The sequence below is a fragment of the Eptesicus fuscus genome, chromosome 24 (genome assembly GCF_027574615.1).
Source record: "Eptesicus fuscus isolate TK198812 chromosome 24, DD_ASM_mEF_20220401, whole genome shotgun sequence".
Taxonomy (NCBI): Eukaryota; Metazoa; Chordata; class Mammalia; order Chiroptera; family Vespertilionidae; genus Eptesicus; species Eptesicus fuscus.
Window position 1 is genome coordinate 4,989,122 of NC_072496.1, and position 26,378 is coordinate 5,015,499.

Here is a 26,378-nt window from a genome sequence, read left to right on the forward strand (position 1 = left end):
ACTGAAGGTCAGCACCTGTTCCTCTTTCCCCCAACCCTGCATTTACGTAACAACACTAGGCAGGTTCAATGAGCTAAGCCAAGGTTCACCTTGAAATACTGTCACACTTCTTTACTTCTGGCTCTGTGTGTGGGTTCATTCTCTTAGTTGTGAGGCTGAGCCTTTATAAAAAGACTTAGGGTCCATCTTAGAGTGTAGCCACATATCTCTCTCTTTCTCTCTCTCACACACACACACACACACACACACACACACACATGTATGTCAAACAGTGGTTGTGGAGAAGGAGGCCCTTTCCTAGTGGCATTTATGTGGGTGCAAGTACAACAGTGCTGCTATGATCCCCTCTCTGCTGCTGCTCCCCAGCGTCAGAGCTCTTTGGTAGAAGAGCCCTAATGGGAGTGAAGAAACGACAGGACAGAACACAGGCACCAGTGGGTCCACGGCCATGACATCTATCAAAACACTGTCCAATTCCTCATTCCACTTTCCACGTGACAGACACTATGTAAGGTGCTGGTGATACTGGCAATCAAAAAGGCAGCCATAATTACCAGGAACAGGAAGCTTAATGAACAGAATTATTATTTTTAAAATATTAACTATATATCTGATACCTACAACATTAATGATGAGAAAGAAAAAAAAAGAAAGAAAACACACTCACCTCTATCCTCCATGAATTTGTACAACTGCTGAAGAAAGTTTTCTCTTTCTTCTGGAAATGGTTCTATTTCTTCCTAGTTTTAGTCACAGAAGAATAGAATATTATTTTGCTCAGTTAAGCATTGAATAAAACAAGCAGATTTCCTACCAACAGCAAAGACTAATACTCACTAAAATATTTCAAAGGCTTTTTATCAAATACAAATTATTTCTTAATACTAAGCTGTTCGAACCCAGAACATTCTAGACATTTTAGGCTTTATAGAAGAATATGCCCTAAAAGATATCTCCAAAGTGACAATCCCAAATGTAAATTCTCATAGAAGAAATGAGACTACAAAGATGGCTCACCACCTTTTGGTTTAGCTCACGTAAGAGATCAAGTCTTTAAATCAGGGTCACAGGCTCAAGAAGACCTACTCTCACTTCTATGAAATTGGGTCAGGGTTTAATTTAACATCAAAACTGACTCGATTATTGCTCCTCATAGCACTGTACAAGTGTGGGTCCCAGTAGCTGTAACTACAAGTGTCTGTCCATCATTACACACAGCCCCACTGTGTAGTACTGCAAGCGTGACAAATCGGTAAAGTGGGGAACAAACTTGATCTACAATACCTGAAGATTCAGACTTAGGGAAATCTTCAAGTAATAAAATAGTTCCCCGATTTATCAATTACAAGGGAGGGACTAGCTTCTTGCTGCTGTGGCCAGGGGCTGTGGCAGTGGGGAGCTGGTCCTGAAGCAACCTGCAAGGAGCAGGGTAGTAGGTGAGAGGGAGGAACTCATCAATTCAGTGACTATCATCCATTCACAAACATTTTATGAGCACCGGTAGGTGGACGCACTAGGTCAGGTGCTGAATCAATGAAAGAAAAATGAGCAATGAATGACGAAGAGTAACTGCAGAGGAAGTGGTCCAAACGATACACCAAGGCTACAGTTACTCCGGCTGAGGCCAGTGTCTCTCTAATAGTAAAGGCAGGAGCATACTTGGCTATTGATAGTCTAAATAAATCACTTTCATTTTTAAAACTGTGTCTACTGCCATTGTCTGAATGAGATTTGCCCCTTTATTTTAAACGCTAGCAGAGCAGAGGAAGGCCAGTTAAAAACAAACGCATGTTGATAAGCTAGTAGGCTTGCTAGCTGGGCAGAGGAGAATAAATGACAATTATTAACTTGTTTAGGATAAATCTGTATTTCTCAAATCTCAGTTGAAACATGGTCCACATATGCTGTGTGTTGGTACAGTAGTCAGATGTAAGTCTAAGGAAATCTATTTTCTAGATATCACCTAATGTTCCCATGGTACAATATTTGACTTTCATAAACTGCCAAGTTAATTCCTGTTGCAAAATTTTTAAGTCAAGTTTATATATATGACACATAAAATGTTTAAACTGGAAACCAGATTTGCTTTTACAAAAACACCAATCTAAGCACCAACAGTTTGGTAATTAACATTTACTGATCATCTGTTACATGTTACGCACTATGTCAGACACTGTGAATATAAATACAAGGAAGACAAGGTCCCTTGAGGAGCTTATAGATCAGTAGGGGAATAAAGAAATAGACACAAATCAATGTACTTATGTATGTGTGTCTGTGTACACACACAGACACAGAGAAATGACAAAATATGTACAAGGACCAGTAGTTTAGACTAGCAAACGGAGTGGTTAACTTTCCTGAGGTGAGAAAGGTGATGGTTTACAGAAGGTTTCCCCTTACAATGGTGACATATGTCAGGTCTGAAAACTGAACAGGAGGGTGCCAGGCTGACTGGGGGAGGGGAGAGGAGGGAAGGACACTGAGGGTAGAGGTCCTAGTATGCGCAAAGGTGAGTAGAAGAAGGTATATAATTTTAGCATTTTAAATAGAAAGCAGTGGGAGAGAAGACTTTGACACTTTTACACATTGTCACCACAGATCACTTATCATAAAACAACCCTATGCCAATAATAGTTATGTGGCAGAATTTCATAACTTACCTAAAAGATTACATATTGACATTTAGTTTCCTGAAAACATTAAATACAATTCACTTCACAATCAAATGTACTAGGCTTCGCTATCTGTACCTCTCCCCCAATAACTTTTATGAAGTCGCTCAACAAACCATGCAAGAGTACAGTGGTGCAATGTCACTAGCAATATCATGGACATCTTTTCTTGGTACTTGTCTGCTAGACCTAAAGTACTAGCTTCTTTATCTATATAAATTCAGATGTCTTATTTATGATCTTATCCGAATTACCCATCTATATTAGATAAAATCAGTTAAGATTCTTATTAACCTTTACTTTCTTACTTAGTCTTTTAATACTAGATGGAATATATATTTTATACTTTCCTAGGTATTTCAATAAAATACGCAGATGTAGTGTAAACATTGTATGAGGTGACAGCTATCTACAGGGCAGTGAAAAGCATGTGTAAGTTTTGCTATATTAGATGGGTATTTCCTTAATCATCTGTTAAACCAAAAGCATAGTAAAATTAAGAAACGTTTCTGAGGTTATCGGGATAACTATACTTATTTTTAATTTCACAAGACCATATTTCTATTTTAAGGTAAGCAAGCAAACTACTTGATTACAATGAGTATCACAAATACAATTTTATTATGAAGTATTTCTAATACTAAAAATATTCAAGTAATTAATGACTTATGCGCCAAATTCTAACTCAAAGAAAACCCAACTGTAATTTTAATGTAAAGGCCTCAGCTGTTTTCACTTACCTCCTCCTCACTGCTGTTATCCTCCTTTTCTTTCTCATCCTCCTCCTCCTCTTCCTCCTCCTCCGCCTCGCTGCTGGAGCTGTCTTCTTTCAATTCCGTCTTCCAGTTAGCAGGAATAGTTCTACTTCTGTGAAACTCTAGTGCCTGATCAAAGGCTGGAAAGAGACCATAAACTATGTGAACTGGAGAAATAAGACACTTGACTTGTCTACAGATAGTAAACAAAGAAATGAAAACCATTGCGCAAATACTGCTGACAGTTATTAAGTGCCTGCTGTGTGCCAGGCACTGAGCTAACGGCTTTTCCGTGTAGCAGCTCATTTAACCCGCTCAGTCTTAAGCATCAGGCAGCCATTTTTATAATACGGCAAAACTGCTACCATTGGAAGGGGACCTAGGTTCTAACAAATACAAAGGAGCCGTTTTCTTCTTTTAAACAAAAATTAAGCATGTCTAATAAAAACACATTTAAGTTAGGTAAATCTTTGTTTACCCAACAAATGACAATTAAATAGAATCACATGCCAGCCAGAACCACTGTAATGAACATACAATACCTGAAAATATAAATATTTTCTCTACATCTCCAAACTTGAATTATGTTAACAATTAACTTCAATTAAAATTACCTATGCAGTTATTCTCATTTTACAATACATGGAAATAAATGTTAAACCATAAATTCTTGATGATTTTTAACCAGTCTACACAACATATTATTAGATTTGATGAATATAGGCAAAGAGAAAATCAACAGCTACATACAATGGCAAAAATCTAGTAAGAAATGCAATTACAGTATTTAATATAACCACTGAATAATATAATAAATATAACTATTGTTATGGTATGAGAAATGCCAAATCAAAATTATTTTGATTCCTGTTTCTACCATCCTCAGGAACTAACATTTTATTTAGAGGCAAAAGCCAGACTATAGCAATAGCTGCTGATATAGTTCTTTCACACTTTAGATAATATTAAGCTGAAAAAAGAAAAAGGAAACTATGATAACAAAAGACACATGGGTTTACAAAAGACAAAGTCACAGAAAACTAAGTACAACTTTAAAGGCAACTTTTTAAAAATATCCTTTTAAAAATGTATTACTGAAAGTATTACAGAGGTTCCCTTTCTCCCCCTGGACCACCTCCACCCTGCACCATCCCCCGTCACCACTACTGTCTGTGCCCATGGGCTATGCATATACGAACACAAATTCTTTGGTTAATCTCTACCCACCCACCCCCACCTAAGAAAATTTAATCTCCAACAACACTATCAGTTTTTTAGTTAACAACTTATTCCAAGATTGCCCTTACCTTGTTTTAATACAGCATCAGGCTTTGGTGCAGTGTCACTCGTAATTTCATGGACATCCTTTCTTGGTACTGAAGTACTGTATTATTTTTTCAATTTTAAAGAAAAAAAACAAACACAAAAATACAACAGAAATTAATTAAGAGCCTAATTACACACCACAGAAAGCTACTGAAAATATGGGAATACTGACATTTACACAAGGTTGAAAGTTACAGATAAAATGTTAATATATGTAATCATCTACAAAAAGACCCCACCTTTAATAGAGATATTTTATAAACAAGGTATTCTCAAATTATCAAGGGTCCCTGGCTAAAAGCAATGAAATTCTAATGAAAAGTACTGAAATACTAAAACTAACAACAGATAAAAATGTTTGGGTAGCAGAATGCATCAATTCAATAAATAAGAAGTCAAACAACAAGAATCTGCCATTATCTTGGGATAATCATAGGAAATTACTAAATTTAATAATGGAAGAAAATGTACTAGTTTATAATGTAAATGCTCTTTTAACAAAACTTTAACTGGATTTTAGACTAAAATCCTCAACTATAAAGGGGGATCAGATGTAAGCATCTATAAGAGGTTCTATCATATATCATATATATTTCCTGTTTGACACTGATAAATCATTCTTTAGCTTTCCTGCATTTGGTTTGTGTCAGTCAATCCACAAAAGCCTGAAAACAATTCCAAATACAATTTTCAGCTTGCCTATTCCTTTTAACCTTCTATTTTTAAAATCTCATACACAAAAGTAGACCAAATAGTGCAATGACCTCCCACATATCCATTACCCAACTACAATAATCATTAACTCATCTTCACTGCTCATACCCCTACCTACTCCCTCCTACCTGAACTCCATTATTTTGAAGCAAATCCCAGACATATAATTTCATTAAGGAGCTTCAAAATTCTTTTTAAAAATATCATACCATTATCACACATTTAAAAACTAGTAATTTCTTAATATCATCAAGCCAGTATTCAATTTCAGTGTTCAAATTTCTCTTATTATCTCCATTTTGTTTACATGGGTTTTCATAAATCACTTTTTAGAACTTGAAAACCCAAATGCCAATCTTAAAATATGATCATCCTTTAAAGATGCAGTCATCCTATAAGGCAGAGTATAAAAGATAGGGCTTTTCTGGTCACACAATTCTTAAAGGGAAAAAAATAGAAATTTGTAACTCAGTTCTAAGAAAGTTCTACATGAAAAATATCTTTAACACTTAAGATACAATTAAAGAGTCCTAATTAAATATTCAAGAACAATAAATGTATCCACTAATATATCAATCAAGGGTTAGATATAGTAGATACATCAAATTTGCCTAAACAAACCACCAGCTATTACACAGGCAAAATTGACAAATTCGACAATCCTGAGAGTGTAGTTTAGCAAAGACCATCATGAACAAGGAAAGACATACTACATTTACTAATAATATGAAAAATGATCTTACTTTGAAACTTTCTGAATGACAAAAAGTAAAAGGGTAATGTCACTATAATTTACCATTCTAATGTGGAAAAACAGCATATTTTTCATAACAAGTGAGTTATACTTACAATTTGCCATCCTTGAAAGATCGAACAAGAATATTATCTTTCTTCACAGCAATTTCATCACTACAATCAGGACAAACCACCTTTTTTTAAAAAAAGGGTGAAATTATGATAAGTAAATGCACATTTGTGGATAGTTACATTAGAACCAATCATTTAAATCCTTTTAGAAAGTTGTTTCAGCTTAGTTTAAAAATTAAATTTAGTTTTAGGGCAAACAGGCACACACACGTGGACCCAGTCCCTAGTGATTTGAAATTTACATCCTACATCCCCGCAGGCCTACGGATCCCCCACGCGGCCTCTGGCACAGGCTCGGGCTGCAAGCAGAAGCGTGGCTCTGACCAGACTGAAGCTGGAGCCCGCATCCTATGAGAAGTGGAGAGCCGGAATGGAGTGGAGCTAGGGTCTTAGCGAGGGTCTGCACCACGGTAAGAGAAGGGCAGGACCCAAAATGGGATCAGGTATTAAAACCTTATTCAGGACAGTCTCCATCCTTAAAAAAAAGCTAGAGATGGGGCTCTATATTATTTACAGTTAAATAAGTATTTCAAAAAAATTACATTTCTTTGTAATACTACCCACTCTAAAAAGTAAACACTTCAAGTGGGCACCTTTTTGGAGTCCGTATAAGATTTCCTACTAACATTAAAAGATTTATTTTATTTGAAATAGCCTCAGCTGTTATTTACAGGGAGGATAAAGCACGTTTTCCCAAAGGCAGTGCCAATGTAAGAGGCCTATGAATTTTCCCTTTCTTAAATGACTTCAAGAGTTCTTTGTACTCAGAGGCAATTCTGAAAGCTAATCTCTCTCTGAACTCAATGATGCTAAAACCATTTCCCCATTTTGTACCTATGAAAAACACTAAGAAAATCACTTGTGGTTTTTTTCATGAACTTATGTAGTTGAAAATGAAACTCTTTTATATTGAGGTTACTCACCAATGCCGGAAAACACAATGCTTTCTTTTTGTCCAAACTAACGTAATCTACACAAACAACTTTTCCTAGTAGCTCATCAATCTGTTTCCTGTCATCCTCATCTTCATCACTGGAGGATGAAGAAGACTCTTCCTCTGGTCTAGGGAAAGAAAACAGGAAGACATTTCCACTTATCTTCACAAAGAATAAGCACACCAAGTTGATATAGATATTCTAGAAATCTTTTCCCATTTCCTAATACCTACAGAACGGCTAATTTAAAAATTAAGTTCCTAAATTTCTAAAGAATACCAACATAAAAGGAACATCATTAAAGAAAAACATATCATTTTCCTGAAAATATTTCCCATTTATGTAGTGCTATTTTAAACAATTAAGGGAAAGATCAGAACAGACTAACATTGGTCCCCAAATTCTCAAAAAGCTGAAGGCCCCATATAAAATACCCCCCATGATATACATAGTAAAATATATTAGGTCCTACATTCAGATTAAAGGAGTTATGGAGACAGTAATTTTACACTCTCAGTACAAAGCTAATTTTCAAAGAAGGCAGGCAGATCTTTATTACTGGGGGTCAGGGGAGAGAGAGGAAACAATCTGATAAGAGATCATCACTGTTATTCTCAATATCAAATATGCACAAATATTCATAAAATGCACAATATGATTCTTTTGTATTGCTAAAAATCCCTTCTAGTTACATTGTATATTGAATTAGTAAATTAGAAAGACATTAGAAAAAGGATCTATGTGATATTAGACAAAAGTAGAGTAAAAAATACTACTAAAAAGGACAAAAGAAACACAAAACAAAAAATTCTACTGAATCTGCTTCTGAGAAAGCCCACAATCAGGTTGTGGGCTCGATCCCCAGTAAGGGATGTGCAGGAGACAGCTGATTGATGTTTCTCTTTCATCAATGTTTCTATCTCTCTATCCCTCTCCTTTCCTCTCTCACTAAAAAATGAAAACATTAAAAAAAAACAAAAAACTCATTCAGCTAGGGTTTTATGGATGCCCTTTATATCATCATCATTAGCAAGAAAGTCACAATGTCACAGATAACATATATCAAATCTATAAAACATAGAAAGAGAAAAACTGGGCTTTATTTGGCTAAGAAAGTCATCTGTATCTTATAAAAGTTCTAATTTCTTTCTTAAGACTTAACAAGTGTGAAGGCTTCAGACACCAGAGAGATACACATAAATTGATTGGCAACATAAAACAGAGTAAATGTCCATATTCCCCTCAAACCCATTCTCTATTTATGGACCAGATTCCCTTCCCTCCATCATCTCCTCAAGCCTTTGTTCCAGCAATGCTTGTGTCTCTCTGCTGTCTCCATTCTGCTGCCTCTACTAGACTGAGTCTTCCAGCATACTGTTATTTGCAGAGTATGTTGTTATTTCTCCTACTCAAATAAAAATCCCCTGACCTCCCTTCCTCCACCAGCTCCTGCTACACCTCAGTTCTCTACCCGCTTTGGCAGCAGAACAGCCTGGAGCCCTCTACTTTCACTTCCTCTAAGTCTCTGCTCCAAAGTCATCTCAATTAGGCTACCCTGACCACTTTATTCAAATTTACAACCTGCTCAGTCCAGTCTCTTATTTCCACCGCACTTACAAATCTGTCATATCATTTACTTGTTTCTGACATTTTTACTTTATTGTTTATCTCCTCCTTAAATGAGAGAATACATATAAGCTCTAAAGGCAGAGATTTATAAATGCCTGTTTTGTTCACTGATATATACCAAGTACCTGAACAGTGCTTGGCACAGCGTGTATGTTCAATAAATATTTGTTGACTAAATAAATGAACTGTATAGGTTTATTATTTCTTTCTACTGTGGTACTTCTGATTTTATTTCTCCTGAAATCATAAAAGGTATACAATCAGTAAAACATTTTTAAAAAGTAAAAATAAAAAAGGGTCAATCAATTGAATGGGAAAGGCTTATGGAGCACAGATGAGTTCAAGTTCTGGTCCCTTCATTCCTGTATTCCTTAAATTAGTTACTTATTGTATCTGCAGCCAATTTCCCCAATTTTTAATAAGGATAAAACTAATACCTATTTTCATGGGTTTGCTGTAATATGAGAGCTCTGCTTACCCAATTTCTGTCTCCAAAGCATAGCCACAATTAGTTTTAATACTTAATTTTGCATACGGAATGAAAACATTCACTTATACTAAAGTTTTTAAATAATTTGACTAATATTTATTTTTAATAGATTTTATCAAAATAAAACATTCAAAATTGTTTTCAACACAACCTCCATTAAAATAAATGAAAACTAGATTCTCCAGTCCCATCCCTTCCAACTTTCATCTGCTCCATGAAAAGAACTATGTTTAACTCTTTCAGCGGTTCCTCTGACAGTTACTGCCTTATCTCTAACTAATATTCTTAAGCTAATATTTCTTTATTTATACATTTTATACATTTTTTTTCTACTAACTTCCCGCTGTTACAGGATGTAATCTTTTTTATTCAATGACCTCCCCGCCCTCCATTCTACTAATGTAAATGTAATTTTCCTTTCTTATATAATGTTTTGGGGAAATTATTGCATGTCTTTGCCATTCTGTCGGTCTGTATCTTCATATCTTTAATTCCCCCATTAGATTTGATAATTAAGTCCTCCTTTTCAACAGAGACTTCCATTCCTCCCTTCTGCATCCACTTCCTACTAGCATCCAGAGTTACTCTTGAGAAGTCCGATGCCATTCTGCTTCCCAGTCCTTTGTAATAATTATTTTTCTTTCTGGAACTGTTTGAAGATTTTTAAAAAATCTCTGATGGCCTGAAATATCATGACCCCTTGATCCTGTGGTCCTTTTTAATTAGCTTTTTGGAGCCTGGCACATTTCATTGAAAGTAATTTGTGAAATATGTAGATTATTTGACACAACTGTAACACATGAAAATAAGACAGTTCCTGATGTCAAGGAGAGTAAAACTACTAGGAAGGGAAATCATTATCTCTATAATAATAAAAGCATAATATGCTAATTAAGCCAATAGCCAAATGTAGGCCAGATGTCCTTCTAGACGAAGACGGGGCTGCGAGGGCCGAGCCCCTTGCACGAATTTCATGCATCAGGCCTCTCTCTAGTCCTATATAATAAAAGGCTAATACGCATATCGACTGAACAGCAGAACGACTGGTTGCTATGATGTGCACTGACCACCTGGGGGCAGACGCTTAATGCAGGAGCTGCCTCCTGTTGGTCAGTGCTGCTCCCACAGGGGGAGCGCCACTCAGCCAGAAGCCGGGCTCACGGCTGGTGAGCTCAGTGGCCACGGCAGTGCTAACAGCGCTAAGGATGAGCTGTCAGTCGGACATCCCTGAGGACTCCTGGACTGCTAGAGGGCGCAGGCCGGGCTGAGGGACCACCCCCACCCCCAACCCCGTGCACAAATTTTGTGCACTGGGCCTCTAGTATGTATATAAAAGCCTAATATGCGAATTGTCCCTCTGACCATTCAACCAGTTGCTATCATGTGCACTGGCCACCAGGGGGCAGACGCTCCGACCAGTAGGTTAGCTTGCTGCTGGGGTCCAGCTGATAGGGATTGGGCGAGACACGCCCTGGAGCCCTCCTGTGGTCCCTCCCTGGCCCCGAATGTGCATCGGTGGGGTCCCTTGGCCTGGCCTGTGCCCTCTCACAATCCAGGACCCCTCAGGGATGTCAGAGAATCAGTTTCAGCCCGATCCCTGTAGGCCAGGCCAAGGGACCCCACTAGTGCACGAATCCATGCACTGAGCCTCTAGTAATGATAATAAGTGGTGAAATATTGCCTCTGACATTAGATAAATGCAAAGAATTTAGAGAGTTCAGAGGATAAACATTTTATCTGTTTTCAAAGAAAGAGTGGAGAGATAAACGGTTCACATAAAAATGGGAGCGTTTCTCTTGAGAATTGAAGAATGAGTGAGGCACTGTCATGGAAAGGTGGCATTCGAGATAAAAAAGCATGATATCAGGAAAACAAAGAATGTATTCAGGGAATGTTGGCCCATTCCATTTTGACTACAGTATCACCATACATGTAGGGAGAAATAAGAGGTAGATAACCAGCTGCTAAGGTTGGCTGAACATGGAGAACCTCAAGAACCCACGCTAAGGAGTCTGAAATTACTACTAGATCTAAAATTACTATTAGATTCAGTTAGCATTTTTGAAATTACAATTTAAAATTAGTAACTATTACAACAACACTAGGAGAAATGAATTCAGGTTTAACTAACAGGCATGAAAATGGACTTACATATGATTAGATCTTCTTCCTCTATTTGTTTTCTTTCCTATGACTGGAGTACCAAAATGTTCAGGGTTGGTGAGTGGGAGCTGGTCTAGTGTCTGTGAGTAAGAACATAAACCCAGAAAAAGTTATTACATTGCAAGTTCTTTCTTCTTTTTAAACCAGTTTAAGAATATGCTTAGATTCTGACATTAAAAACTCCCAAGAAGACTAAAATATAACCTTCCTAAAGATAGAAAACTCATTTGAGAGATATTAGAATAAGGATGATTGATCCCATTACTGAAAAAAGGTAAAAAGAAATTTAGCTGTTCTCTTTAGATGATTTCATTATCTATTTGAAGGTTGACAGACTTCTAGCAATGATTAAAATACAGAACAAAACAAACATAACTCAATGGAAACAGTTTTGAGAGATAAGACACCTATATGTAAGGACCTAACTAACTCCTAGGTTAAGGCCAATTGCAGCTCAAATTTTTCTTTGCACATAGGGATTCATAATATATTAAATAAATTCTTAGTAAGTAACAAACAAAATTATCAGAATAAGCATCTAATTGCTTGAAAAAATGTAGGCTATATTACTTTGCAAACATTTTCTGCAATAAAGCTTTATTAAAGAATATGTAAAAATTAGTTTTTCTACACTTAATATTTTATGTTCCCTTCCTTTTCAATCTGCAGCATCCAATATAATGCTTAGTATGAAGACAATAATCAATTTATGAGCATTTCTTGCTTGCTTTCAACTGACGTTCATGGCAACCTATTTGTCCTTAATCCCATCCAAAAATAATGATGTCCACACAAAGAAATGGTTGATGGTTAAAAGCAAAATAAAGAAAAAGGATTCTGGATCGATTTCTGAAGATGTTATTTCAGCTAACTTATTTCTCTGAATATCAATCCTGATAATATTGCTACTTTTACTGCATTTTTAAGATTTTCCACAGTTGTTACTCCTTTCATCCTCCAATAAAACCTTTGCTGTAACACAACAGTTTCATAACCACTAGGGAACTAAAGACCCCAAGAAAACTGTCAGGATGGAAGTGAAAGTGAGGAACTACTTAGAATAATAACTTCTCAAAGTTAAAACCACAGTGTTATATGAAACAGTGCCCATCAACTTAGATTAAAGCTCAGATATCTAAATACAAACTAATGCTAATTATCCTCATTACAAGACACACACAGTAAAACTTAGCCTCCTGAACGGCAGGAGATAATGCTTCAGCCTTACACTACAACTGTCTTACGAACTATTCCAACATAAATTTCTCTTGCAAAAACAAAATTAATATTTTAGATATTTCTCTGGATTCAATAAGATGCCTTTCTTCACTTAACAGATAAGTCAAGTCTTCGAGCCCACCATATTCACTGACCTGCTACATGTTCTAGGGAAAATGAAATGAACCAAATTCACTGCATTTGCCCCAAAGCTGTATGCATTTCATATATTTAAGCCTTCACAATTCATTCAACAAATATTTATTAAGAGCTTTTGTGAAGCAAACACTGGAAAAGGAGAGTCTATTAAGGTAACAAAAACAGGGCTATTCCCCAGAACAGCTTAAAATCTTATAGAGAAAATAAGAAAAGTAAGCCAAAAACACCAAATATAGAAGAACAAAAGCATCCAAGGATAGAGATCAAATTTGTTTAGAGAGCTGATGAAAGACACCAGGGAAAAGGAAGGGTTTCTAGTGGCCTTAAGTGGATGAGGGCTCAGCAAAATCCAAGCTAACAAAGTATAAACCACAATCTGGAAATACCAAGGAGTCTTATAAGGGAGAAGCACAGGGAAATGGTAGAATAGGAGACTGAAAAGATAGGCTGGAATCATAATATAGATTCTGAACTGAAATAGAAATTCAATCATTTAAGGGAAGGAAAAATATTTTCCAAACAGCAACAACAAAACACCCATAAAATAAAGTCTAACAATTTAACAAATAATATTAAATGTCCCCAAAAAAACACTGTTCTAAATAATGACTAGAAAAAATATTATGGTTGGGGCCCTCTGGCCATTAATTTTTATAGACTGGGGGAGTGGGTCTAGACACTACAGCACTATTTATAACCATATGTCCATTTAAAAATTCTGAGTAGCAAGCTACAGATTTACAAACTTTGTGAACTTTCCCTTCTTAGTAACTGAATAACACCTTTTAATTTTAGAGCATGGATTTGGTACTAGAAAGTGCTGGTTTGAGAACCAGCTCTAACCATGTTTCATTATCTGTAAGTAAAAGAAAATAATTGTTTCTGCTTCATAATGTAAATGTAATAATGTATGTAAAGCTCTGAGAAATGCTTTATATTTCCCTAAGAAATATAAGCATTTCACTTATTCATTCAACGAACATTTATTCAGTTCCTACTCTGTGCCAGGCACTGTTCTAGGCACTGGGAACAAAGTGGCAAACCAGACACAAAATCCCTGCCCTCCTGACGCATTCCAATGAGAAAGGCAAACAATAATAGACCAATAATCAAGCACATATACATATTTTAAAGTCAGCGAACAATATGTGCCATAGAGAAAATGAAACCAACCTAAAACAATTAAGAGGGATGGAAGGGACAATTTTAGAAAGGGCAGTCAGGCAAGGCTTCTTTAAGGAGAAGCTGCAATTATGTCAGCTACTAGCAATAGTTCTGGATTGCTGGTAGTAACTACATTATTTTCATGATGAGGGGTTCAAGTGCGTTACAAATCAGACATCTCTTTCCTATAATCATTTACAAGACAAAAAAAGAATACTCAAACACAAGGCCTCAAGCAGGCTTCACAGACTGTATTATTATGGTATTATGTATTGATGAATTTTCCTAATTAACATATAAGTTGCTTGATTTGAGAAAGCAGACTTTGCTCCCCCCAATACAAACTATTAGGAGATGTTCATCTGTTAAATGGTTACTTACTTCACTTTCAGCAAAATGCCTCTCTCCTTTCAGGCACAGTGAGGACCGTCGGAGCGTCTTCTCATCGCCATCATCAAAAACTAGGAGAGGAGGTAAAAATGGAAACTGCTGAAGAGGTTTTCAAAGATTAACAAGATAAAATAAATTATTTAATTTTCAGAGCGGAAATAGAGCTATTTATTGTTTTAAAAGATTACATTAAAAATTCAGGTCACATTTTATGTTTTCTAATAAACAGCTTCAAACATTGAGTATCTTTTCCAATCTCTAGCAAAAAAGAAACAATATACCATAAATGAAAAACCTTCTTCCCTCAAACAGAAAACACCAAATAAAAATGTTAGCATTTCAGTATGAAACTATTTAAATGCTAATTAACCCTTCTCACTGTGGTAAAGGAAAAGCAAGCTTTCCTGCTGGTAAAAACCTACAGATTTAGCTAAGAAACAGAAAAAACACAAACTGATATATTCGGACTGCCATTAAATAATTACTCTACTTTTATTTAAAGCAGGGTTTCTCAACCACAGCACTACTAACATTTTGGACCAGATAATTCTCTTGGGGGGGGGGGACGCGGGGGAGAGGCTGTGCTGTGGACTGTAGAATATTGAACAGCAACCTTGGCCACTAGATGCCATTAGCACCCCCTTCCCAGCTGTGATAATCAAAAATATCTCCAGACATTGCCAAATGTTCCCTGAGTGATGAACTAGCTCCTGGTTGAAAACTACTTATTTAAAATACTAAAATGTCCCACCAAATTTACTGTAAGTTTACATATACACCGAATATACGTATATTTTGTGACATAGTAAAACGGTATGAGAAAAGTACTTGCAACGAAAGCAGCAAAGGGTTAATATTCAGAATATAAAAAGAACTCACAAACTAAAAATAATAAGAGATAACAGCCTGGCCAGTGTGACTCAACAAGATAAATATACTTAAATGTACACTTAAAAATGGTTAGGATGGCCCTGGCTGGGTGGCTCAGTTGCTTGGAGAATCGTCCCATACACCAAAAGATTGCAGGTTCAATACTCTTAGTCAGGGCTAATATGGGAGGCACCCACTCGATGTTTCTCTCTCTCTCTCTCTCTCTCTCTCCTTCCTCTCTCTAAAATCAATAAACATATCCTATGGTGACGATTTAAAAAAATGGTTAAGATGGAAAAATAAATTTCTCTAAGATACACTTTGAAATGAAAAAAGCTAAAAATCCAATTCTATAATACACTGAGTGGCCAGATTATTATGATCTCTGAACGCATAATAATCTGGCTACTCAGTATATATCCTATATAATAAAAGGCTAATACACAAATTGTCCCCTCGACCAGAAGTTCGATGAGCAGGCAGGCCGGCCAATAGCCCATGTCCCCTCCCCCTGGCCAGGCTGGCCGGACCCCACCCATGCACAGATTCATGCACCGGGCCTCGAGTGTGTGTGTGTGTGTGTGTGTGTGTGTGTGTGTGTGTATGTGTACACGTACGTACACACACACACACACACAGAGTGGCCAGATTATTATGCATTCAGAGATCATAATAATCTGGCCACTCAGTGTATGTATAACTAAATAATTTCAAGTAATATGTTATGCACATATTAATAAAATAATTTTTTTAATCTGGAAAGATAACTATTAACAGTGACATCGTCTATGGCACTGGGGAGGAAGTAAATCAAGGAAACTTTGCTTTGGTTGTATTCTCTTTGAAAATACATCTTTAAAAGATGGATTCCCTTACCTACAGTATACCAACTCGCATCTGTTAATTTATTGATGACAGCTTCCTGATATGTCCCATCGAGATTCTTCACTTCCACAATAGCTCCAACCTAAAGTATTTTTAAAAGTTAGAAAAACTTTTAGAAGGTAAGTGAACAAACCAAAAACTGGTTTTATTTTTTTTAATGGAGTGCAAAAGGTTAATATCTAAAATATATAAAGAACTCAAACAATTCAATAGCAAAACAAACTATCCAATTAAAAAAATGAGCAGAGTGTCAAGGCTGGTGTTGCTCAGTGGATGAGCATCCATTTATGAATCAGGAGGTCACAGTTCAATCCCCGGTCAGGGCACATGCCCAGGTGGCAGGCTCAATCCCCAGTAAGGGGTGTGCAGGAGGCAGCCGATCCACGATTCTCTCTCAGCATTTTCTCTATTAATGTATTTAGAGAGCAATACATACTTATCAATTCAACAACAAAATAGTCAATGAGTTAAAAAGAAATGACCGGGTATAATTTTAATGTTTACCTCTGAAGCATTGGAATTAATAATGAATAAATAAATGAATTACCTTTAGTGGGCCCTTTATGTGGTCATCCTGAACTTCCACTGTTGAAGAATCATGCCTAAATGTTACCTAGAGATGATAAATTTAATTAGACACATGCACACACACACAATACCAAGTCTATAGCAAAGTGTCCTTCAGTATACTGCCCTGACCGCGTGGCTCAGTGAGTTCAAGTGGCATTCTTAACCAAAAGGTGGTGGGTTTGATTCCCTGACAGGGCACATAACTAGGTTATGGGTTTGACCCCCAGTAGGGGTTTCTGTGGGAGGCAGTTCCTCTCTCACATCAGTGTTTTTCTCTATCTCGTCTTCCTCTCTTTAAAATCAATAAAAACCATATCCTGCCCTGGTTGGTGTGGCTCAGTTGGTTGGAGCATCATCCCATGCACCAAAAGGTAGCAGGTTCCATCCCCGGTTGGGGTGCATGCAAAGGCAGCCAATCAATGTTTCTCTCTCACATAGATGTTTCTCTCTCTCTTCCTCCCTCCCTCTCTCTAAAATAAATTAAAAAAAAAAATCCTTGGGTTTAAAATATGTATATATCCACCTTAATCAATAAAGAAATTTTAAAAAATATAAATAAATAACAAAAAAAAAAGAAAATCTGATGAAAGCTGAAAAATAAATAAATAAAATAAAATAAAATATGTATATATCTGTAATAATAAAAGCCTAAGAAACCATTGCAACCGAACGGACAACCGAACAGACTGTGTGGGGCAACCAGGTCGGCAGGGGGGGTAGTGAGGGGCAACCAAATGACTGAGCAGCAGGCTGCAGGGGGCGACCAGGCCCGCGGGGGGGGGGGCAGCCAGTGAGGGGCAACCAGGTCGGCAGAGGGGGACAGGGAGGGGTGACCAGGCTGGCGGGGGTGGGGGGGGGGCAGTTGGGGGTGACCAGGCTGGCGGGGGGGAGGGCAGTTGGGGGTGACCAGACTGGCGGGGGCGGGGGGCAGTAAGGGGCAACCAGGCTGGCGGGGGCAGGGGGGCAGTTAGGGGCGATCAGGCAGGCAGGCAGGTGAGCAGTTAGGAGCCAGTGGTCCCAGATTATGAGAGGCAGTCGGACATCCCCTGAGGGGTCCCAGTTTGGAGAGGGTGCAGGCTAGGCTGAGGGGACCTCTCCCCCCGTGCACGAATTTCATGCACCGGGCCTCTAGAATATATATAATATTAATCTAACTTCATTCCAATAAAATACTTGCAATCACAATGATTTTTTCCCCAGGTATTTTCATAGCCATTACTCCTAGAAACTAAACTCATCTTGCAGAAAAAAATTATTAAATATACTCACCAAAGTTTAAATAGTAAATACTGGACATGTAATTTATAAAATCTATATAGACTGTACCTTGACTTTGACAAGTCTCTTTGCTGTCTTGATCTTGGCTTCACAGAAGGCTCCTCTGTACTTAGCACTCACATCAGTGCCCACTGTCAAATAGGGAGGCTCATCCAGGGCCTAAAAATGCACACAAATTAGATTTAAACTCTGATTCTTTCCCACAATCAGCCCTCAGAATGGCAGGTCAAATCTTGTTACAGCTATAAAAGCTGTGATAACTGACTATGTATGTTAACAAGTACAATCTATAAAATACACTAACTTAAAAATAACTAAAAAATATATATCAAAGTCTACTTAAATGTACTAAATGTACATGATATAAAGTATAAAGGCATCTTTTTCTATTAAAATACACATGGTTTATATGAATTTGCTCAATCACAAATATATACCATTCCTTAATGCCCCCTCTATCCACCATCCATTCAAATATATATTTATTACATGACCACGAAAAAGCAGATTCTTAAAGCTCAAAGTCAGAGGAAATTTCTTCTTACAGGCTATATCTTTACAGGCACCCAAATTCAGAATATATCGCTACCTAGACAACTTTTAGACAGACTGGCATAAAAGGGGCAGGAGGAATCACATGTATTCAAACTACAAAATCCAATCTGGGAAGTCTCCAATCAAACTTAGCCAAAATGTCTCAAATGCTTTAAGGCATGGGTTCACTGGTTTTTAATAGTCCTAATGTAGCTGCTCTGACTTTTTACAATCAGGTATATAGTACTTTTGCATAGGATCTGTATTAATAAGGAGTTCTGCTTATATTAATCAATTCCATAGCCAAAGAAAGATTATGTAAGTAGCTTTTCCCAAAGTGTTTTACGAGAAATACTAATATCCCAAGAAGCTTCCCCCCCCAAAAAAAAAAAGAGGGAGAATTTGGGAAAACTGGTTTATTGAATGAATTCCCACTCTGCCTCATCATTTCCCAATCTGGTTTGTCCAAAGAACCTCTTTCTTTTTTCTTCCTATTAACATCTATTACCTTCCCATTAACATCTATTACCATTACATTCCATAAAACATAAGGGGAAAATACTGTTATACAGCAACAAATAATGAAAATATCAATTTCACTTGGATCTTAAAGTAAATTCACTCCTAATAGTTGTGGCTAGCATCTCCAAAAATAAAAAATTATTTTAAATTTTTTAAAAAATTCTAATGCTATGTGCTTGGCTGGTGTTGCTCAGTGGATTAAGTGTTTGTCCCCTGGACCAGGAGGTTCGGGGTTTGATTCCCAATCAGGGCACATACCTGGGTTTTGATCTCATGCAGGAGACAGCAGATCAGTGTCTCTCTCATTGATGTTTCTCTCTCTCTCCTCCCTTCCTCTCTATCTAAAAGTCAATAAAATATATTTTAAAAAATTCTAATGCTATGTAACAAAAGTGCCCATATTTATATCAAATAATTTTAATAACTTTAAAGATGGAGAGGTATTACATAAACTAAGACAAGGGTGGTTGTCCCTCTCTCTAAAATCAATAAAAACATAAAATAAAATAAAAAAGATCCTACATAAACAGCAGATGACAGTATAATTGTGTACACTATGAAGGGGTGTATAAATATTATCCCCCTTACTCAATTCAGAAATAATCGTGTTGCATGCTATAGCAAGAGAGGTTAAGAGTTGGTGGGATGCTCCATAAGGAAGTGTATACCATAACCCTTTAGAGTGACAGAAAGACAACCAAGGCTGTACACCTATTCTGAGGCTACTGCACTTTGGTCCAACACAGAGAGACACAAAGAACTGTGAGCCGGTTAATTAAGAGTCTTTTGCCCAACACCCACCCTGATAGGTAGAACATGTATACAACCAAAAACAAAACAAAAAACCTCTTACCTTCTCTTTTTGCTCTGCTTCTCTGATTCTGGTCAATAATATAGACCATCTCAGAGGCTAAAATAAAAGGTTTTATGTAACACCTCTATGCCAAGAGGAAATTAAACTACTAAATTACCATCCCTTTGTTTAGCAAACAGAACAGTTTTCTAGTTGTCAAGGCAACAGCTACCTCACAGTTATCAGCACTGCTTAACCAATTATTTTTCTAGTCAATCTAACCAAATGCCCTCACTGGCACCTAAGAAACACTGAATTCCCTGAGAACACTAAAAAGGATAAGCGATTCTGAAATTAGCTGTTGGTGAATACTAATCCTTCAAGAAGCCAAAATGCCAAGGAAACATGTTAAGTGCCCAAATGAATCAACAGTAATCTCCATTGTGCCCTGGGCTTCCGTACACCAATACATAAAATGCTTTAAAAAGGAGAATAGCTGAATCAATTCTCCAAGTGACTGACTAATGCTGACATTACCTAGAAAATATTCAGTTATTCAAGATCTGTTTTTTTAAAGTAAAACATGCTAGATGACATTTTATTGAGATCGTTTCTTAAAAAGAGTAAGCATTCATATTTACTACGTGGTGCCAAAGCAGCCAGAAGAATCAGAAAACAAAAGTACTAAATTTGATGCTAAAACCTCCAGTAAGTAAATGTATTTAAACATACAGGTAAATCTATAAAAGCAACTTTTTGTGTATGACAATCTCAGAGAGGCATTAAAAACCATAATGGAGGTAATTCCAACAGATGAATGAATGAATGAAAACTACTCAGGGATGGCAGGGCCCCAGCACTCATTCACCCACCCCCACGGGCTCACCACCTATACCAGCTTCAGGGGACTAAATGCCACATCAGAACAGTGATCTGATCTAGAGAAGAAAAGTTTGTTTCTGCCGTACATAAACAGGGCTAGAGGTGGATGCTTACCCAGAAAGTAACTATGTATAAGGGTTCACCTAATCCATTAACAACCCTCTAGGCTTGGGAGCAAAATTTACTTTTCCCTTGAAAGAATCCTACCTAGGCAAGCCAGCAGCAAATTAGAAGCGAGGACAAGTATTTCGTAGAACCCTCAGCAACAGGAAGGGCTACGAAAGGTTTGAAATGAGAGCAACGAGTTCCTGGAATAAAGAAATCTGGTTTTCACCTTATATTAAACATTTTGTTTTAAAGGATTCCATTAAGACAAAAATAACAGGTTTTACTCTTAATCTGGAAAGTACAACTTTCCCCCCAAACTTCCAAATCTACTTTTAAGTTAAAAGAAACAAACAACCCTGGCCGATTCTGCTCAGTGGATAGAGCAGCGGTTCTCAACTTGGGGGTCGCGACCCCTTTGGGGGTCGAATGACCCTTTCACAGGGGTCGCCTAAGACATCCTTCATATCAGATATTTACATTACGATTCATTAACAGTAGCAAAATTACAGTTATGAAGTAGCAACGAAAATAATGTTATGGTTGGGGGTCACCACAACATGAGGAACTGTATTAAAAGGTCGCGGCATTAGGAAGGTTGGGAACCACTGGGATAGAGCATCCATCGGCCTTCCAACTGAAGGGTCCCGGATTCGATTACAGTCAAGGGCACAAGCCAGGGTTGCGGGCTCAATCCCCAGTAGGGGGCATGCAGGAGGCAGCCAATCAATGATTCTCATCATTGATGTTTCTATCTCTCTCTCCCTCTCCCTTCCTCTCTGAAATCAATAGAAATATATTTTTTAAAAGAAACAAAAAAAAATTAGAAATAAAAACAAAACTAGTCACTATATTATCACCTTGAAAGCCTAAATTCACAAGAATTTACACATTCTTTCCATAGAACTAATAACAATAACTTCAATTTATTGAGAATTTATTAGGTAGTAGATCCTGTTATTACATTTAGTCACTCCCAACAACCCCATGAGGTAAGTACTAAAACCATTCCTCATTTTAGACAAGAATGCCAGCCTTCTTCGAAAGTTTAAGAAAACTACCCACAACCTGGTAAGCAGAGGAGTTCCAACTCAATCCCAAGCAGTCTTCATTAAAGAATCCTCATTCTATCGGTTCATAGCAGGAGTGACAGGCTTTCACCAGAACAATACAGCTAACATGTACTGACTGCTCAGAACCATGCCAAGCCCAGCATAAAACATTTTGAATGTTATTTCATTTAGTACTTACACAATCGTAAGGTAACTATTATCCCCATTCTACAAAAAAAAAATGAAACTGATGTCTACTTTCATAAATGACCTTATCCAAACTTCAACAGTAAGGAACAGAGAGAGTCCTAGAAACAAGATCTCGCTCAAAAAAAGATGGTTTTTATACATTCAAGTATAATTTTTACTATCAGTATATGAAGTGAATCTTTCTTTGACAGTTTATAATCTTGATTTTGGCTATAAAGGACAAAACTAAGTATGATTTTCAATTAAAGTTATTAAAGTTATTAATGACTATGCTTTCATAAGCAATTATACTGCAAGTTTATCAAATTAGGAGAAAGCAGTCTTACTTGTAAAACCTTGACACACAGGACTTCAAATAACCTAGAGTTAAGTCACACTGCCAAATATTAATCTATAAATTAGAAGAAAATGGCTTAAATAAGAAAAGTCTGCATAAAGTATCCATTCCACTGTGCAAGATATACTGTAGAGTAACACATTTTAATAGTATAAAACTATATACAGAATTAGTATCCTTTTAATTGATAGCTAAATTTATACTTTAACAATGATACATACACTATTTTCTGTACGATCTTTCTTACAATCATAAATTTGGCCCAGAGGATCAACCCACTGCCAACACCATGTTAAATTGGAAAAACACTCACACCAGGCAGTGCTGCAGGGTTTTATATGGATCTCCAACTGTACCCTAAAGCTAAGTACATCATTGCCACAAATGACCCCATTAGGCACGTCACTGAATGTGGAAAAGTAAGAGCAAACATACATTAACTTTTATAATAGTTTTATAAATAATACCTAGTGTGATAAAAACTATACTTCCAGATTTTCAGAGCAACCTTTTAAAGTTATTTTATAAAACGTGTCCATCCAAGGATCTTTATTTATAATTATAACTGAAAACATTGATTCTCTTTAGAAATTTAAAAAGGCAAACATTTTAAGCTATTCGTGTAAATGCTAACATTTCAGAAACAGTATAATATAATACTCTTTTTCTAATTGTATAGTGACATAAATGAAAATTAGAAAATAAAGTGAGTATTGACCAGATTACCTGTTTCTTTAAGTAAGAGTAGAAAGACGTGCAAACAACTACTTCTATTAAGATGATTGGTAGCAGATCAGCTAACAGATGATACGTAGAGCTGCGTTTCTATAGTATTGTATTTTACAGACTGGCAAATGGAACTGAGTTCCACTGAGAAGCTAAGCTTTGGTTCTGCTCCCCAGGAAAATGACCATATTAAAATTCAGCACATAAATCTGGGGAAGAGAGATTTATAGAAACCTTGATACCCATACTTGGACCTTCTGAGTACGAGCAATTCTTAATTAAGGAATACTGCAAACTATGTTCAGAGTAAGACAAGTGTTTTATAACTTTCCCTCTTTGCCTCCTTTATTTTATCCCTTTCCTATTTACCAGCCTAAAGTATGACCATTAGCATAGTAAGGTGAACATGAAGCTTGGTTTCTCTGTCTCTGTAGGCTGATTATAGAATACTTGCCTTTTATTTTTCCAGTAAACTGTTTACATACTTTTATAAACTCATTTTCCTCCCCAAAGGTGAATGGTGTCTCCAATCACAGTATGAATATTATCACATTTCTAGAAATACATTGTCTTCCATGAAATGAATGTCAGGATTTCCTGCAGTTCTGAATGAGTAGAAATGTAATAATTTTTATAATATAAGCTCTTTTTTTAAATTAAGTTAAACAGTCCCTGGCTGGATAACTCAGTTGGTTAGAGCAGTGTCCCAATATGCCAAGGTTGTGGGTTCGATCCTCAGTCAGGGCATATAATCAACCAATGAATGCATAAATAAGGGGAACAACAAATTGATCTCTCTCTGTATCAAAACAATCAATCAATAATTAAGATTTCATTTAAAAAATTAAATTAAATTAAACATACTAATTAATAAAGAGGGAACAAATGTCTCATTTTGATGTAAAATAATTAAAATATCCCAAATACCTACTTATAGTTTATGTTTATGTTTCATTCAACATCCATTAGGTTTAATGGAGGCCATATTTTCCTTTGTCTTTTATATTCAAACTAGAGGCCCAGTGCACAAATTCATGCACAAGTGAGGTCCGGCTGGCCTGGCCCCAATTGGGATGGATCGGGGCTGGGCCTGTCAGGAGGAGGAGATGGGCCAGGCCGGCTGGGGGAAGGGGCCATGGGTGATTGGCTGGCGGGCCTCACCCCCCAATTGGGGTTAGGGGGCCGATTTGGGGCAGGGCCAGCCATCGGGAGGGGCTGTGGGTGGTGGGCCAGCCAGCCCCGCTCCCGAATGGGGTGGGGGGGTGCCAATCGGGGGCCAGGGACCTGGGGGAGGAACCATGGGTGTTTGGCCAGCCGGCCCTACCCCTGATCAGGGTGGAGGGGCCAATATGGGGTGAGGCCGGGAGGGAAGAGGGGCTGCAGGAGGTTGGGGTGTGGGGGGCAATCAGGGGTGGGGCCGTCCAGGGGGAGGGGCTGTGGGCTGATCAGGGTGGTGGGGGCCCATCGAGGGCGGGGCTGGGGGGGGGGGAGTTTGGCCGGCAGCCCGCCCTTGATCGGGGTGGAAGAGTCCGATTAGGGGAGGGACAGGAAGGGGGAGGGGCTGCACGGTTGGCCCGCCCCATCCCCTGATCCGGCTGGTTCGCTGGCCACAGTGGGCGTTATGGTCGCTGGCTCTTTATATGTATAAAGTAATAAGCTAAAAGTGATGCTTTGCACTTAAGTAATCAATACAAATTTTTAATAATTCTATTTGCAGATTATGCTCTATCAAAATATACACCTTCTACAATCTGCAACATTTAAATATCAAATGTGATATTAGTGTGACTATGGTTTCCATTGCTTCCTGTGGGCGTCATCTTACACAGAACACTAGTCCATCCTTCTCCTGAACGTAGAAACATCTTTGTTCTGTGACATCAAAAGGAAGGCAGTAAGAATCCTGTTTTTAAACAATTTGTCAAGAATAAAAGTTTGCAGCTCTTTTAAATGTCTGTTACTAAAAAATGAATATAGCATGTCTGTATTTTGTTTACAGCCGCATTAGGCAGAGCAATACACCAGTTAGCATTTTTTACAAATATAAAATATAAATGCTTATTTTTGAAAATTATGCAGCCCTAACTTCATTCATTTTCCAGTTACCAGCCAGGAAATCTGTGTCCTTGACGCTTACTCTCCCCCTACACCAACCTGACAGGAATGCCTGCTGGCTCGGCCTTCCAAAGACACCTAAGCCCGGCCAGAGTGGCTCCGTTCATTGAGCTTCGTCCTGTGACCAAAAGGTCAGGGCACATACCTGGGATACCAATTGGATCCCCAGTGTGGGAGGCATACGCAAGGCAACCAATCAATGTTTCTCTCTCTCCCTCTCTCTCTCAGCATATCCTCAAGTAAGGATTAAGAAAAAAATGTTTTTGGGGACACCTAAAATTTGACCACTGCTCACCTTCCTCACTGTGGTGGCCACCATCATCTCCCCTTTTTTAAAAAAAAAAAATCGGTGACATTGGTTAATAAAATTATATAAGTTTCAGGAGTACAATTCTGTAATGCATCATCTGTATATTGTATTGTGTGTTCACCATCCCAAGTCCTGTCTCCTTCCACCACCACCACCACCATCATCCTTTATTAAAACAGTTTCCTAAACGGTCAGCTTCTACTTGCCTACAGCCAGTTTTTAACACAGCAGTCAGTGGTCCTTTAAATATAATGAAAATTTGCCAGTATATAGAGACTGCATCAGTCTTCTATTCAAACCCCCAGTTGCTTCCCATTTCTATCACAGTGAAATCCAAATTCCTTACAAAGGCCTTCAAGGTCCTAGGTGATCCGATCGGATCTGCTGGGCCCCCAACCTGCATCCCTTTATGGGTTTGACCCCAACCCCTCCTTGTCTCTCCCTTCCTTCCTCCACTCCAGCCCCCCTAACCCCTATGCAGTTCACTGAATAAGTCAAGCTGTCTGAGGCCACATGACTAACTCCCTCACATCTTTCCATCAAGTCTTCTCAATAAAGCCTATTTGATCACCTTATTTAATACTACAGCCCTGGCTGGTTTGGCTCAGTGGATAGAGCATCGGCCTGTGGACGCAAGGGTCCCAGGTTCGATTCCAGTCAAGGGCATGTACCTTGGTTGCGGGCACATACCCAGTAGGGAGTGT

At 37.7% G+C, this 26,378-nt stretch overlaps 1 protein-coding gene across 8 annotated transcripts in view; it reads right to left on the minus strand.

Annotated features, from left to right (window-relative positions):
• ARID4B (AT-rich interaction domain 4B) overlaps positions 1 to 26,378 on the minus strand; it is a 63,837-nt gene that overhangs the window by 29,940 nt on the left and 7,519 nt on the right. For all 8 annotated transcript variants that reach the window (XR_003620718.2, XM_028157974.2, XM_028157971.2 and 5 more), the window contains exons 3-12: positions 18,137 to 18,247; positions 16,788 to 16,853; positions 16,232 to 16,322; positions 14,477 to 14,556; positions 11,543 to 11,634; positions 7,261 to 7,399; positions 6,320 to 6,399; positions 4,738 to 4,814; positions 3,416 to 3,570; positions 668 to 740 (exon numbers count right to left, since the gene is read on the minus strand). Coding sequence is in view for 7 of the 8 variants with exons in the window: in XM_028157974.2 (XP_028013775.2) it covers positions 668 to 740; positions 3,416 to 3,570; positions 4,738 to 4,814; positions 6,320 to 6,399; positions 7,261 to 7,399; positions 11,543 to 11,634; positions 14,477 to 14,556; positions 16,232 to 16,322; positions 16,788 to 16,853; positions 18,137 to 18,247 (964 nt within the window). In the remaining variant the exon portion in view is untranslated. The remainder of the gene's footprint in view (positions 1 to 667; positions 741 to 3,415; positions 3,571 to 4,737; positions 4,815 to 6,319; positions 6,400 to 7,260; positions 7,400 to 11,542; positions 11,635 to 14,476; positions 14,557 to 16,231; positions 16,323 to 16,787; positions 16,854 to 18,136; positions 18,248 to 26,378) is intronic.